This window comes from Carcharodon carcharias, chromosome 6 (assembly GCF_017639515.1).
Source record: "Carcharodon carcharias isolate sCarCar2 chromosome 6, sCarCar2.pri, whole genome shotgun sequence".
Taxonomy (NCBI): domain Eukaryota; kingdom Metazoa; phylum Chordata; class Chondrichthyes; order Lamniformes; family Lamnidae; genus Carcharodon; species Carcharodon carcharias.
This window is the reverse complement of record NC_054472.1, coordinates 152,231,168-152,246,361: the sequence shown is the minus strand read 5'-3', so window position 1 is coordinate 152,246,361 and position 15,194 is coordinate 152,231,168. Positions and strand designations below refer to the sequence as shown.

The window sequence follows — 15,194 nt, the reverse complement described above, 5'->3', positions numbered from 1 at the left end:
TCTCTGTCAGCACCTATTCACAACAGTACAGCTTTGATCGGCAAGACAGCAATGTGAGGGATTCATGGGCATGAATCCATTTAGCACCAAAATGAGGAAAGTTTTGTGTTTCATCTTTTGTATAGTTTGATTCAACATTAGTCCCTTCTAACTTCATTACAGACATTCTGCATATGGTTGCTCATGAATGTCTGTATTGCACTGCCACCCACACCTCCCCACCAAGCACTGTACTATTGCTTCCTGCATCTTGTATGGCAAAACACACCCCCTCTCCGCATATGCATTACATCACAGATGAGAAATAAACGTGCACTTTAATTGCTTTCACCAATGGAAGATGATGTAAAGTTGGCAATTTCAGTCACCCTTAATTGAAAAGTGGAGCAGCTGAAACAGACCCATTTCTGGAAGGAGTGTTTACAGTAAAAACATACGCAAAGTAGCAAGTGGGCTGAAATTGAAAAACAACAAAGGCTTCAATTTGAATTTGATAAAGCAACACTTTTTCACACATCAACAGACAGAAGTAGACAGTTTATTGACTCTGACACTTGATCATTCTTTCAGCTGTGACTTGGAACATCTAGAAACTTTGTGAAGCTGCCTACACTTCTTTTTGGAGCATCAAGCTTAACCATCAGGAAAGTTTTATTTACACAAAGATTTTGTGGCATTCACTAAACTTGATAAAAATCTAATGGAATAAACAACAGCAGCTTGCATTTATAGTGCCTTCAATAAAGTGGCCATTCTTCATGTACAAAATGAGCAAGTAACTGTAACAGTCTATATAACTTTGGGGACAAAAAGCAGCACAGTTGAGCCTAATTTGGTGAAACCAAAGCAGAGTATTTCAGATATAAAAACAAAAAAACAAAGGATGCTGGAAATCCAAAACAAAAACAGAATTACCTGGAAAAACTCAGCAGGTCTGGCAGCATCGGCGGAGAAGAAAAGAGTTGACGTTTCGAGTCCTCATGACCCTTCGACAGAACTTGAGTTCGAGTCCAAGAAAGAGTTGAAATATAAGCTGGTTTAAGGTGTGTAGGGTGGGGGGGGGGGGGGGGGGGGGGAAGAGAGAGAGAGAGAGAGAGAGAGAGAAGTGGAGGGGGTTGGTGTGGTTGTAGGGACAAACAAGCAGTGATAGAAGCAGATCATCAAAAGATGTCACAAACAACAGAACACATAGGTGTTAAAGTTGGTGATATTATCTAAATGAATGTGCTAATTAAGAATGGATGGTAGGGCACTCAAGGTATAGCTCTAGTGGGGGTGGGGAGAGCATAAAAGATTTAAAAATATTTAAAAATAATGGAAATAGGTGGGAAAAGAAAAATCTATATAATTTATTGGAAAAAAACAAAAGGAAGGGGGAAACAGAAAGGGGGTGGGGATGGAGGAGGGAGCTCAAGACCTAAAGTTGTTGAATTCAGTATTCAGTCCAGAAGGCTGTAAAGTGCCTAGTCGGAAGATGAGGTGTTGCTCCTCCAGTTTGCGTTGGGCTTCACTGGAACAATGCAGCAAGCCAAGGACAGACATGTGGGCAAGAGAGCAGGGTGGAGTACTAAAACGGCAAGCGACAGGGAGGTTTGGATCATTTTTGCGGACAGACCGCAAACCTCCCTGTCGCTTGCCATTTTAACACTCCACCCTGCTCTCTTGCCCACATTTCTGTCCTTGGCTTGCTGCATTGTTCCAGTGAAGCCCAACGCAAACTGGAGGAACAACACCTCATCTTCCGACTAGGCACTTTACAGCCTTCCGCACTGAATATTGAATTCAACAACTTTAGGTCTTGAGCTCCCTCCTCCATCCCCACCCCCATTCTGTTTCCCCCTTCCTTTTGTTTTTTTCCAATAAATTATATAGATTTTTCTTTTCCCACCTATTTCCATTATTTTTAAATATTTTTAAATCTTTTATGCCCTCCCCACCCCCACTAGAGCTATACCTTGAGTGCCCTACCATCCATTCTTAATTAGCACATTCGTTTAGATAATATCACCAACTTTAACACCTACGTGTTCTTTTGTTCTGTTGTTTCTGACATCTTTTGATGATCTGCTTCTATCACTGCTTGTTTGTCCCTACAACCACACCAACCCCCTCCACTTTTCTCTCTCTCTTTCTCCCCCCCACCACATACATCTTAAACCAGCTTATATTTCAACTCTTTCTTGGACTCGAACTCAAGTTCTGTCAAAAGGTCATGAGGACTCGAAACGTCAACTCTTTTCTTCTCCACCGACGCTGCCAGACCTGCTGAGTTTTTCCAGGTAATTCTGTTTTCATTTTGAATTTCCAGCATCCGCAGTTTTTTTGTTTTTATCTATTGGAAATACTCACTCGGTCTGGCAGCATCTGTGGAAAGGGAAACAGAGTTAACCCTTCAGAATGACCTTTCATCAGAAATCTGGGTGACACTGGACTTTGACAAATATAAATGCAGCAGTTTGGGTCAATGGACTGTAATTAGCAGTGGGATCATGACTAATTATTTTGCTTTCTTTAGCCAAGGAGAAAAGTGACCAATTGCAGCGTTCCTACTGCTACCCTGGCTGACAACTAATTCAATATAGACCTGGGATTGAACCAAAGTTTGAATAGCTTAGCAATGTATATTTTATCCATTGAACTGTCCAGAATATTTTAAAACAAGTAAATCAAACATACACAACAGTTACAAGATAGAAACGGATGAAGGCCACTAAGTGCCCATCCTAGTTTATCTATCCAGAAAGACCCTAGTCCTTCTTTATTTAGTCATATAAAACAGGAGTAGGCCATTCAGCCCCCTGAACATGTTCAGCCATTCAACGAGATCCTAACTCCATTTCTCCAAGTGCTCAGTCACTCTGACCTCAATTATAGATTCCGACAACTTCCTTGCCACAGGACTGAAAGGTCTAGAATTTCTTAGTTTCTCTCTCACACACTTCTTAAATAATGGAGGTTTTCAGGTTCCTTGCCTTCTTCTATTAAAACCTTGGGACGCAATAATTAGTCCCTGTGGACCTGCAAGCCTTTATTACCAGTATCATTCCTAACACTGTCACAATGACAGAAAACTGTGACTGAGTGAGATCTACCTACAACTTTACCAGTTAACCACAGACATACTGAACTGTTTAAATAAGACCCTTTTTAAAAAAAACAAGAAAAGACACTGACCAAAAATGGTTGCCACGAGTAATCCAATGTCTGATACCGTAAGTTGACCATGTCCCTGGAAGTTTTTTTTATATGAATTGCACCGCAGACCTGATGCATGGAATTTTACGCCTGGGTGTCAAGGTCCACTTTAAACAGGGACTCTCTTAAAAGGAAGACATCAAAATACAAAGTGCTGGACTTTGATTCAGCTGTAAGCTCTATCAAGACAATGGGAACTGCTAACCAACCAGGTACGCATCAGATATTCAAAACCCCGTGGAGGAAGAAATACTCTACCTCCTGTTGACTTCTATCTTGAAATGTGTCAAACGTTTCAGAGATGAAAAGATCAAAAAATGGGATTACTTAGTCTGCAATGACTGCAAGACATGCTAATCTGTTTTGTTTCTGGGAATTTACAGACAGGAATTTTAAAAATTCCAAAAACCCAAAATCCACAAACAGGACTGTCCCGGCAGACCAATCGTGTCAACCTGCTCCTGCCCCATGGAACTCATTTCTTGCTGTCTTGACTCCATTCTCTCTCCCCTTGTCCAGTCCCTTCCCACCTACATCTGTGATTGCTCTGACACCGTACATCATATCAACAATTTCCAATTCCCTGGCCCTAATGGCCTCCTCTTCACCACGGACGTCCAATGCCTCTACACCTCCAACCCCAACCGAGATGGTCAGATCGCTCTCCATTTCTTCCTCGAACAGAGGCCCGAACAATCCCCATCCACCACTACTCTCCTCCGTCTGGCTGAACTTGTTCTTACACTGAACAATTTCTCCTTAAACTCCTCTCACTTCCTCCAAATAAAAGGTGTGGCTATGGGTACTCGCATGGACCCCAGTTATGCCTGTCTCTTTATGGGGTATGTGGAACATTCCTTGTTCCAATCCTACTCCGGCCCCCTCCCACAACTCTTTCTCCGGTACACTGATGATTGCTTCGGTGCTGCTTCATGCTCTCGTCTGGACCTGGAAAAAATTATTAATTTTGCTTCCAATTTCCACTCCTCCATCATTTCCACATGGTCCATCTCTGACACTTCCCTTCCTTGACCTCTCTGTCTCAATTTCTGGTGATAGATTGTCCAGCAATATTCATTACAAGCCTACCGACTCCCACAGCTACCTCGACGACAGCTCCTTACACCCAGTTTCCTGTGAGGAGTCCATCCCATTCTCTCAGTTTCTTCGCCTCTGTCGCATCTGTTCTGATGATGTCACTTTCAAAAACAGTTCCTCTGACATGTCTTCCTTCTTCCTTGAGCGAGGTTTTCCACACATGGTGGTTGACAGGGCTCTCAACCGTGTCCAGCCCATCTCCTGCGCATCCGCCCTCACACCTTCCTCTCCCTCCCAGAAACATGATAGGGTCCCCCTTGTCCTCACTTATCACCCCACCAGCCTCCACATTCAAAGGATCATCCTCCGCCATTTCTGCCAACTCCAGCATGATGCCACCACCAAACACATCTTCCCTTCAGCCCCCCCGGTGGCATTCTGCAGGGATCATTCCCTCTGGTACACCCTGGTTCACTCCTCCATCACCCCCTACACCTCAACCACCTCCCACGGCACCTTCCCATGCAACCGCAGAAGGTGCAACACCTGCCCTTTTACCTCCTCTCTCCTCACTGTACAAGGGCCCAAACACTCCTTTCAAGTGAAGCAGCATTTCACTTGCATTTCCCTCAATTTAGTCTACTGCATTCGCTGCTCCCAATGCAGTTTCCTCTACATTGAAGATACCAAACGCAGACTGAGTGACCACTTTGCGGAACACCTTCGGTCTGTCCACAAGTATGACCCAGTCCTCCCTGTCGCTTGCCATTTCAACACTCCACTCTGCTCTCATGCCCACATGCCCGTCCTTGGCCTGCTGCATTGTTCCAGTGAAGCTCAACGCAAACTGGAGGAACAGCACCTCATCTTCCGACTAGGCACTTTACAGCCTTCCGGACTGAATATTGAGTTCAACAATTTTAGATCATGAACTCTCTCCTCCATCCCCAGCCCCTTTCCGATCACCCTTTTTTCCAATAATTTATATAAATTTTTCTCTTCCCACCTATTTCCATTATTTTTAAATGTATTTCCATCCATTATTTTATCTCTGCCTTTTAGCCTATTTCGATCCCTTTCCCCCACACCACCCCCACCACAGCTATCTGTACCTTTATTATCACATTCCTTAGGTAATATCACTAGCTTCAACACCTCTTTGTCCTTTTGTCTATGACATCTTTTGGTTATCTCCACCTATCACTGGCCCTCTATCCAGCTCTACCTGTCCCACCACCCCTTAAACCAGCTTATATTTCACCTCTTTTCTATTTTTCCTTAGTTCTGTTGAAGAGTCATACGGACTCGAAACGTTAACTGTGTTCCTCTCTGCAGATGCTGTCAGACCTGCTGACTTTTTCCCCAGGTATTTTTGTTTCTGTTCAGGAATTTTAAAAACTGGTTCTGCAAAGCAGAATCAGGAGGAGAAATATCACAGTCATCTAAAAACACTGCTGGAAGAGAGCAGTAAAGGTTTCTCTCTCTAAAGCCACAAGAGTATCTTCAACAAAGTGCAGACCTGAACCAAATCAACGCCAGAATTCTACAGGAAGCCAACTAACTTCAAATGGTGGCAATGTTCAACAATCTACGCCTCAAAGCAAGTAAAGGACTTAATCTTTTAACTTTTAATGGACTCTAACTTTCCTACATCTGACATGTGTGTGTATATCATCATGTCTTTATTTATTTTTTCCTTGGGTTTAGTAAGTAATAAATTTACTCTGACTCAAGAAAACCTGCTTTGATTGGCTCCTTATTAACAAATACATACATTTGGATTGGCAAAGTCATTTATGTGGAAAAGAAATTTTAAAACCTTTGTTGCAACTAATCAAGGAGGCAAATAGAAAGGGAGCCAGCTCACTCCTCCTCACCCTGTCGCAACAATTATCTTGTTTACATTAACTTTATTGAGTTTCAGTCCTTTATTTATTATTAATTTTCCTAGAACATCAGATATATTATCCTCTTCCTCCACTGTGAAGAATGATACAAAGTCGTGTCAACAAGTGTGCTGTTACCTTATTACCTACATGTTTTTAAAAGGCCCTTGATTTCTATTTGTCTTCCAATATGTCAACTATGTAATTCTTGCTATCCTTTCAAGATCCATTTCATATTCCTTTCTGCAGCAATTATATATTTTTGTCTTCCTATGCTGTCATTATATCTCACCTACTCCCTTGTACATACACTTAGAGGAGACTTGATAGAGATCTTTAAAATTATGAAAGGTTTGAATAGGTAGGAATGGAGAGAATTTTTTCCACTTGTGGGAGAATACAAAACTGGGGATCATAAATACAAGATAGTTACTAATAGACCCACGAGGGAAATAAGGAGTAATTGCTTTACTCTTTACAAGTGATTGAAAGCATCTAAGCTTTTTGCCTCAAAAGGGAACTAGACAAATACATGAAAGAAAAGGGAATAGAAAGATATGCTGAAAGACTGAGATGAGAAAGATGAAATGAAAAGAGTGTCACATGCAATGTAAACACCAGCGCAGACTAGTTGGGCAGAATGGCGTGCTTTGTGCTGAACATTCTATGTATATTCTTTAAATCACTCCTAAATTTAAACTATAAATTTGAATGTGTCCCCTTGCCATGGTTAAATTTATTATATTTTATACTCACACATCTGGGATAATAATAACCTGTATTTATATAGCATCTTGAACAGGACAAAATGTTCCAAATTGATGAAGAGGGAATGTTATAAAGCTAAATTTGGCACCGAGCCACAGAAGACAATATAAAGGTAGATGACCAAAAGCTTAGTCAATGAGGTAGGCTGTGAGGATCATCTTAAAAGGAGAGAGAGGAAGAGATACACAGAGATAGGGAGGAAATTCCAGAGCTTAAGGCCTGGGCAGTTCAACAAGTGTGCCACTGCCTTATCAATGTTATGGCCACCAATATAGGTGGGGGATGCTTCAGAATTAAATGAGTGCAGTTATCTCAGAGGTTTGTGGAGCTGGAAGAAATTACCGAGATAGGGAGGGCAAAGCCAAGGAGGGACTTACAAACAAGGACAAAAATTTTAAGACTGAGGCATTGCTTAACACAGAGCCAGTGTAGGTCAGCAAGCACAGATTTGTTGGATGAATGGGACTTGGTGTAAGGGCAAGGGCATCAGAGTTTTGGATGCAGTTTATAGAGGGAAGGAAGTGGGAGGCCAACCAGAAGCACATTGGAATACTCACTGAAAGAGAGGTGACAAGGAAGGGGAGAGTAAGGCAATGTTTCAGATATGTGAATAGAGCATCTTAGTGTTGGGTGGGTATTTCCTTGGAAGCTTATCTCAGGGTCAAATGTGACACCAAGGTTGAGAACAGTCTTGTTCAGCCTTAGGCCATTGCAGGGAGAGGGATGGATTTGGATAATCTCTCAACTCCCCATTTCCTAGGCTGAAGAGCCTAAGGTTCTGCAATGTTTTCCTAGCACTCTGTTGGTAGTGATTAGTAGCAATCAATCAATCAGTCTTCTATTTATCCACTGTTCAGCTCTCCAGGCTTGAATATCTGCTTTGTTTTGCAGAGAGAAGAATAGGACAGTCTTTCTTCATACTTGCAGTAGGCTAGGTCCATATTAAATTTCACCTGCACTTATTTGCAACCCAGATATTTTGTCTCGGTCACTTTGTACCTTCCAAGTTGCCTCCTCAGAATCAACTGTCTTTTGTCTACAAATAGAACAGGTTTGTATAGAGTTTTTAAAATCACATTAGAAATAACAGAGTTCTAACATTTAACCCTAGAGCGGCCCATCCTAGACAGTGCAGGCACGGTCAATTATTTTGATTAGTCAAAATAGTTTTGGAGGACCATCTCCATTTTGTTCCCAGAAACCTGTCACACACCTTCAGCTTCCCAGTTCAACCCACAAGTCTGTGCAGTTTCCAGCTAGGCCTTTATACATAGATATATTAGCATTCCCCAGGTCGGTCCCCCTCCTGCAAAGCTGGCCAAATCTCTATTCCACACCCCCTCTTTCTCTTCCAATCCCCCAGAGCACCATAAATCCTAACTTAACCCCTCTAACAAAAGACCAATGGTTCCTACTGAATCAATTGCTTACCCATTCCCAGGTTTTGTCCCAAATCTCTACTACGTCAAGCCTGAGAAAGACTTTTGGGCAAAATTTGTCAAATGCTTTATAGAAATCATGGTAAACTAGAATTGTAGTATATTCCATGATTCACTTGGGGCATTATTTCTTGAAAAAGATAAAGGAGGCTGTCAGGCAGAATCTCCTCTTCCTGAATCTATCATGAGCATCACTGCACTTCAAAAGTAATTAATTACCATGGGATATAATTTTGGATACTAGTATCTGGGACACGGGATAAAATATTTTATTTTGTTGTACTGGCATTATTTTCAGAGAACAGCAACATGATACCTAAAAAATTGCAATCAAGTTTTTTGAGGGAGCTACTATATTGGTAGATTTAGGTAGCCCAGTTGACATGATCCATGGTGATTTTCAAAAAGTCTGATAAGATATCATACAAAAGGTCATCAATATGGTTCGGCCCTGTGGGATTAACAGGCAGATTCAACAAGAAAACTGTTACATTCTCATAAGCAGAAGGTTGAAATAAGGAGTAGAGGCTGGTCTCAAATAGAGTCCTGCTGGGATTGTTGTTAGGGTCATTGTTCTTCACCATCATCATCCATGATATGGACGGAGGCATTAGGTCACACAGGGTCACAGATGATACGGATATGTGTAAATGTAAGGATTTAGATGAGAAAAAGGCTGCAGATGAATCTTGATGCGATAGAGGAATGGGTCCATACCTGGTAGACATCCTTTTATAAATATAGTGTTATGCGCTCAGGAAGGACAATTTCAAGCATGCATATGCCATGTAGGGCTGCATTGTTAATGTCACTCAGTGGAAGAAGGCCCTTGATTGAAATACATGAATCATTGAAGGTTATGACCACTGCATGTAGTTTTTGAAACAGAAGAAAGTTAAGATATGTAGCCAAAATGATTATATACAGAACAAGAAATACTGTTCTAGGATTAGTTTTATTAATGAAGCCTGACCAATGTCCAGTTTTGGTCCCCTCATATGATGGAAAATAGAGGTCATGGAAAAGTTTCAGAGGATGGTGAATAAACAATAACTATTTTAAAGGTTCTCAGTTATCATGATAGAGGGGGAAAGCTGTGGCTGTTTTCACTGGCAAAATATAGAATCTGAGGAAATTTTATTGAGCTCTGAGAGAATTTTCTTAGCTCCATGAAAGCTAGATAGGTTAGGTATGATAGTAAATAAAAATACAGTAAGTTACGCAAGCACAGAATTAAGTTAGGTGTAAAGAGAGATTTCCTCCATCTCAACAAATTTGTTACCAGGAAATAAGATGCTGACATGTACAGTGACTGAATGGACTCAAAAAAGAGTTGGATGAGTTTGCGGGTGTGGCCGGCATAACTGCATAGAGGATCAGTGGATGCCAGAGTTGTTTTCCTAAACTGGCCAAAAGATTTTGTTTGCCCCATGAGAATGCGTGGCTGGAAGTGGCATAGCAGATGGGAACCATGGTTTGTCCAAGTCACACCATGAAAATACAGGCAGATTTGATGGATCGCCTTTTGTTTTATGCCCATAGCCATCAAGATTACCTAAATTCAGAAAAGGGAGGTTTTTTAAAAATGTAAGCACTCCTACTCACACAATTAAGCTCGTGGGGCAAGCTCGGTAATCTGTTTTGAGCCAAACAGCAATACTCACCGCAGTAGATTTTCAGCTCCTGCTCGCATTCTCATCTCCTTGTTAATTTGCTGGTTAATCCGAGCTCGGCGGTGCTGCAGCTTGCTCCGCTGAGTCTGTGCAAAGGGATCACAGCCCTGTAATCAAACAAAACGTTTATCAGATATAAACATTCACAGATTCATACAGCCTAAAAGGAGACCATTTGGTCCATTGTACCTTTGCATAGCTCTTTCAAAAAGGTGACAATCAATCCTACTCCTTGGCTCTTTCCCCAAGGCCCTGCAAATGCTTCATTTTCAAGTATATATCCACTTCTCTTGTGAAAGTTATTTTTAAAAAAAGTGCTTCCACCAACCTTGCAGCCAGTGAATCTCAGATGATAACTTGTGAATAAAAAAGTTCTCCACGTATTCCGCCGACACCCAATCCCCACAGTTCTTTTGCCAATTATCTTAAGCTCATCTGAATATCAACGTTCTGATCAATGGAAATAATTTCACCCAATAAGAACTTAAGAATTAGGAAAATGAGAAGGTCAATTAGCTTTTTACTCCATAAAACTCTTCATAATTTTTGACAGTTCTATTCACCACAGTAGCTGGTGGAATTTATATTTAATAATGAATAAAAAATCTGGAACTGAAAGGTAGTCTCAGTAAGAGTTCCATGAAGCCATCATCAATTGTCATAAAAAACTATCTAGTTCATTAACGCCCTTTAGGGAAGGAAATCTGCTGTCCTTACTTGGTCTAGCCATCATGTGGCTTTGGACCCACAGCAATGTGGTTGACTGCAAGCGATTCAGTTCTACCAAATCAGTAAAGTCAAAAAGGAATAAAACCAGATGGACCACTTTGCTTTGGCTTAGGCATCAAAAACAACAATGGCACACCAATATAATAACAAAAAAAACTGTGGATGCTGGAAATCCAAAACAAAAACAGAATTATCTGGAAAAACTCAGCAGGTCTGGCAGCATCGGCAGAGAAGAAAAGAGTTGACGTTTCGAGTCCTCATGACCCTTCAACAGAACTGCTCTTTCTTTACAAGGAGAGGGAAATATTTCCCTCTCCTTGTAAAGAAAGATCAGTTCTGTTGAAGGGTCATGAGGACTCGAAACGTCAACTCTTTTCTTCTCCGCTGATGGCACACCAAGTCGATCCTGCAAAATCTTCCTTATTAACATTTGGGGGCTTGCGCCAAAATTGGGAAAGCCATCCCACAGACCAGTCAATCAATAGCCTGACATGAGTATGACAACGTCCCAGACCCCATCACCATCTTTGGATATCCTACCCCACCGGCAGGACAAGATCAGAGGTGACAGCGGTATACATTTGGGAGGGGGTTGCCATGGGAGTCCTCAGGCCCCATTAAGCCTCAGGGCATCAGGTTTAACATGGGCAAGGAAACCTCTTACTGATTGCCACCTATTGCCTTCCCTTAGCTGATGAATCAGTGCTCTGCCTTGAACACCACTAGGAAGATGGACTGAGAGCGTCAAGGGTGGTGGAACTTCAAAGATTAACAAAAATGTTGTAGTAGCACCACTACTGACTAAGATTGCTGAATCCTGAAGAGTATATCTGCCAGATTGGGCCTATGGCAGATACTGAGAAAAAAACCTACTTGACCTTGTCCTCATCTATCTACCTGTCGCAGATGCATCTGACCATGACAGTATAGAAAGGAGTGACCACCACACAGACTTTGTGAAGACAAAGTCCCTTCTTTACAATGAGCATTAGCGTGGTGGTGTGGCATTACCGCCACGCTAAATGGGATAGATTTGGAACAGATCCAGCAGCTTAAAACTGGGCACCCATGAAGCTCTGTGGGCCATCAGAAGCAGCAGAATAGTATTCAAGCACAATCATAACCTCATGATCCAGCACATCCCTTACTCTACCATTACCATCAAGCCAAGGGATCAACCCTGGTTCAATGAAGAGTGGAGAACATGCCAGGAGCACCAACAGGCATACTGAAAAATTAGGTGTCAACCTGGTGAAGCTCCACCACAGGACTGCTTGCTTGTCAAACAGTGGAAGCAGCATGTAATAAACAGAGCTAAGCGATCCCACAACCAACAGATCAGATCAAAGCTCTGCAATCCTGTCATATCCATTTGTGAATGGTGGTGGACAATTAAATAACTAATAACGGGAGGCAGCTCCACAAACATCCCCATCCTCAATGATGTGGAGCCCAGCACATAAGTTCAAAAGAGAAGGCTGAAGCATCTGCAATCATTTTCAGCCAGAAGTGCCAAGTGGATAATCCATCTTGGCCTCCTTCAAAGGTCTCCAGCATCACAGATATCAATCTTCAATGTGATTCACTCCACGCAATATCAAGAAATGAATAAAGGTACTCAATACTGCAAAGGCCATGGACCCTTATAACATCCCAGCCATAACGCTAAACACTTATGCTCCAGAACTAACCATACTCCTAGCCAAGCTGTTCCAGTACAGCTACAACACCATCTACCCAACAATATGGAAAATTGTCCAGGAACGTCTTGTTCACAAAATGCAGAACAAACCCAATCTGGCCAATTACTGTTCTATCAGCCTCCTCGCGATCATCAAAATGAAGGAAGGTGTCGTCAAAAGTGCTATCAAGCAGCACTGACTCAGCAATAACCTGCTGACTTACTGACATTCAATTTGGGTTCTGCCAGGGCCACTCAGCTCCTGACCTGATTACAGCCTTGGTCCAAACATGGCTAAAAGAGCTGCACTCAAGAGGGGGGGAATGCAGAAAGTTAGTGTGCAGGTACAGCAACCAATTAGGAGGGAAAATGCCATGTTAGCCTTTATGGCAAGGAGAGTGGGATACAGGATGAAAAAAAAAGTCTTGCTACACAGTTGTGTGGAGCTTTGGTGAGATCACATCTGGAATGCTGTATGCAATTTTGGTCTCTATATTTAAGGAAGGGCGTATCTGCTTTGGCGACCGGACAGTGAAGGTTCAGTAGATTGGTTTGGGGATAGGAGGGATGTCCTATGATTTTTTTTATTCGTTTCTGGGATGTGAGCATCACTGGTTAGGCCAGCATTTGTTGCCCATCTCCAATTGCCCTTGAGGGTGGTGGTGAACTGCAGTCCATGTGGTGTAGGAACATCTAGAGAACTGTTAGGGAGGGAGTTCCAGGATTTTGAGCCAGTGACAGTGAGGGAATGGTGATATATTCCAAGTCAAGATGGTGTATGGTTTGGAGGGGAACTTGCAGGTGGTGATGTTCCCATGCTGTAGCCCTTATCCTTCTAGGTGGGAGGTTAGAGTTTTGGAAGGTGCTGTCGAAGGAGCCTTGTTGAGTTACTGCAGTCATCTTGTAAATGGTACACACTGCTGCCACAGTGCATCAGTGGTGGAGGGAGTGACTGTTTAAAGGTGGTGGATGGAGTACCAATCAAGCAGGAAGTTATGTCCTAAATGGTGTCAAGCTTCTCAAGTGTTGTTGGAGCTGTACTCAGCCAGGCAAGTGGAGAGTATTCCATCACACTCCTGACTTGTGCTTTGTAGATGGTGGACAGGCTTTGTGGAGTCAGGAGGTGAGTTGCTCATTGCAGAATTCCTTACCTCTGACCTGTTCTTGTAGCCACAGTATGTATTTGGTTGGTTCAGTTCAGTTTCTGGTCAATGGTAAATCGCAGGATGTTGACAGTTGGGGATTCAGTGATAGCAATGCCATTGAATGTCAAAGGGGAGATGGTTGGATTATCTGTTGTTGGAGATAGTCATTGCCAGGTATTTCTGTGGCACAAATGTTACTTTCTATTATTGGATCAATCCTGAATGTTGTCCAGGTCTTGCTGCATATGACTGCTTCAGTATCTGAGTCATCGCTGAATGGTGCTGAACATGTTCACTGATGATTGCACAATCCCCGCTTCTAACTTTATGATGGAAGGAACGTCATTAATGAAGCAGCTGAATAATCCTGAGGAACTCCTGCAGTAATGGCCTGGGACTGAGATAACTGACCTCCAACGACCACAACCATCTTCCTTTGTGCTAGGTACACTCCAACCAGTGGACAGTTTTTACCCCCTGTCTATTCCCATCGACTTCAGTTTTGCTTGGGCTCCTTGATGCCACACCTCAATCAAATGCTACCTTGGTGTCAAGGTCAGTTCTTATGTCCATACTTGGACCATGGCAGTAACCAGGTCAGGAGCTGAGTGGCCCTGGCAGAATCCAAACTGATCGGCAGTGCAAAGTAAATTAGGCTTATATTCTCTAGAGTTTAGAAGAATGAGAGGTGATGTCATTGAAAGATCCAAGATTCTGCTGGGGTTTGATAGGGAAAATATTGAGAAATTGTTTCTGCTTGTCAGGGAATCTAAAACAGAGGGGCACGGTCTCAGGATAAGGTTCTAATCAATAAGGGCTGAAATGAGGAGAAATTACTTCACTGAAAGGGTATCTTTGGAATTCACTACCCAAGAAGATTGTAGATGCTCCATCATTGAATACTTTCAAAGCAGCATCTCAGTCCCAGAACATCGATGCAGGAATTCCTTGAGGCAGTGTCCTAGAACCAGCCATCTTCAGCTACCATTTAAGTACTGTGGAAACAATTCAACTGAATTCATTAACTGAACACAAAATCCACAGCTTCAATGATAGGAACTGAACCCATTTCTCCAGAGCAGTAACCATTGGATTATTTCTCCTTAGGCAGTTCCTTGGGATTGAAGGTGATTTGCATCCACTCTATTTCAATGAGATCTGAGATGGCTGAAAAGTCCAAAGCGTGATTTTCAGACTCTGCCACATGCAGGCAAGTGGTGCTTAAAGGGTTGCATAGATGGGTTGTTTGGAGGCTTGTGTGCTCCGTCCGATGCTTCAACTTCACCTCTGCATGTTCCCAAAGTCTCGTGCCTTCTGAAATGAATCTTCTCCACTTTGGTCAGTCACAAGCCAAGGACTCCAATGAGTCAGTTGGGGATGTTTGGCCCCCTAAGGGGTGCTTTGAGGAAATTAATAATGCATTTCCACCGACCTCCTGGGAGTCTCCTATCATGACTGAGTTCAACGTACTATTCAACTATTGTTGATTCGGGAGTCTGGTGTCAGCAAACGAACAACATGCCCTGCCCAGCTGAGCTCGTTTTCAGCGCTTCGATACTGGGCAATTTGGCTTGGGAGAGGACACTGCTGTTGGGGTCTTCTCTCGATGAATGCAGATGTAGGTAATTACGGTAAAATCA

At 42.5% G+C, this 15,194-nt stretch overlaps 1 protein-coding gene across 2 annotated transcripts in view; it reads right to left on the bottom strand.

Moving 5' to 3' along the window:
• rhpn1 (rhophilin, Rho GTPase binding protein 1) overlaps positions 1–15,194 on the bottom strand; it is a 113,623-nt gene that overhangs the window by 87,525 nt on the left and 10,904 nt on the right. For both annotated transcript variants that reach the window (XM_041190423.1, XM_041190424.1), the window contains exon 2: positions 9,991–10,106. In XM_041190423.1, coding sequence (XP_041046357.1) covers positions 9,991–10,106 — 116 coding nt within the window. The remainder of the gene's footprint in view (positions 1–9,990; positions 10,107–15,194) is intronic.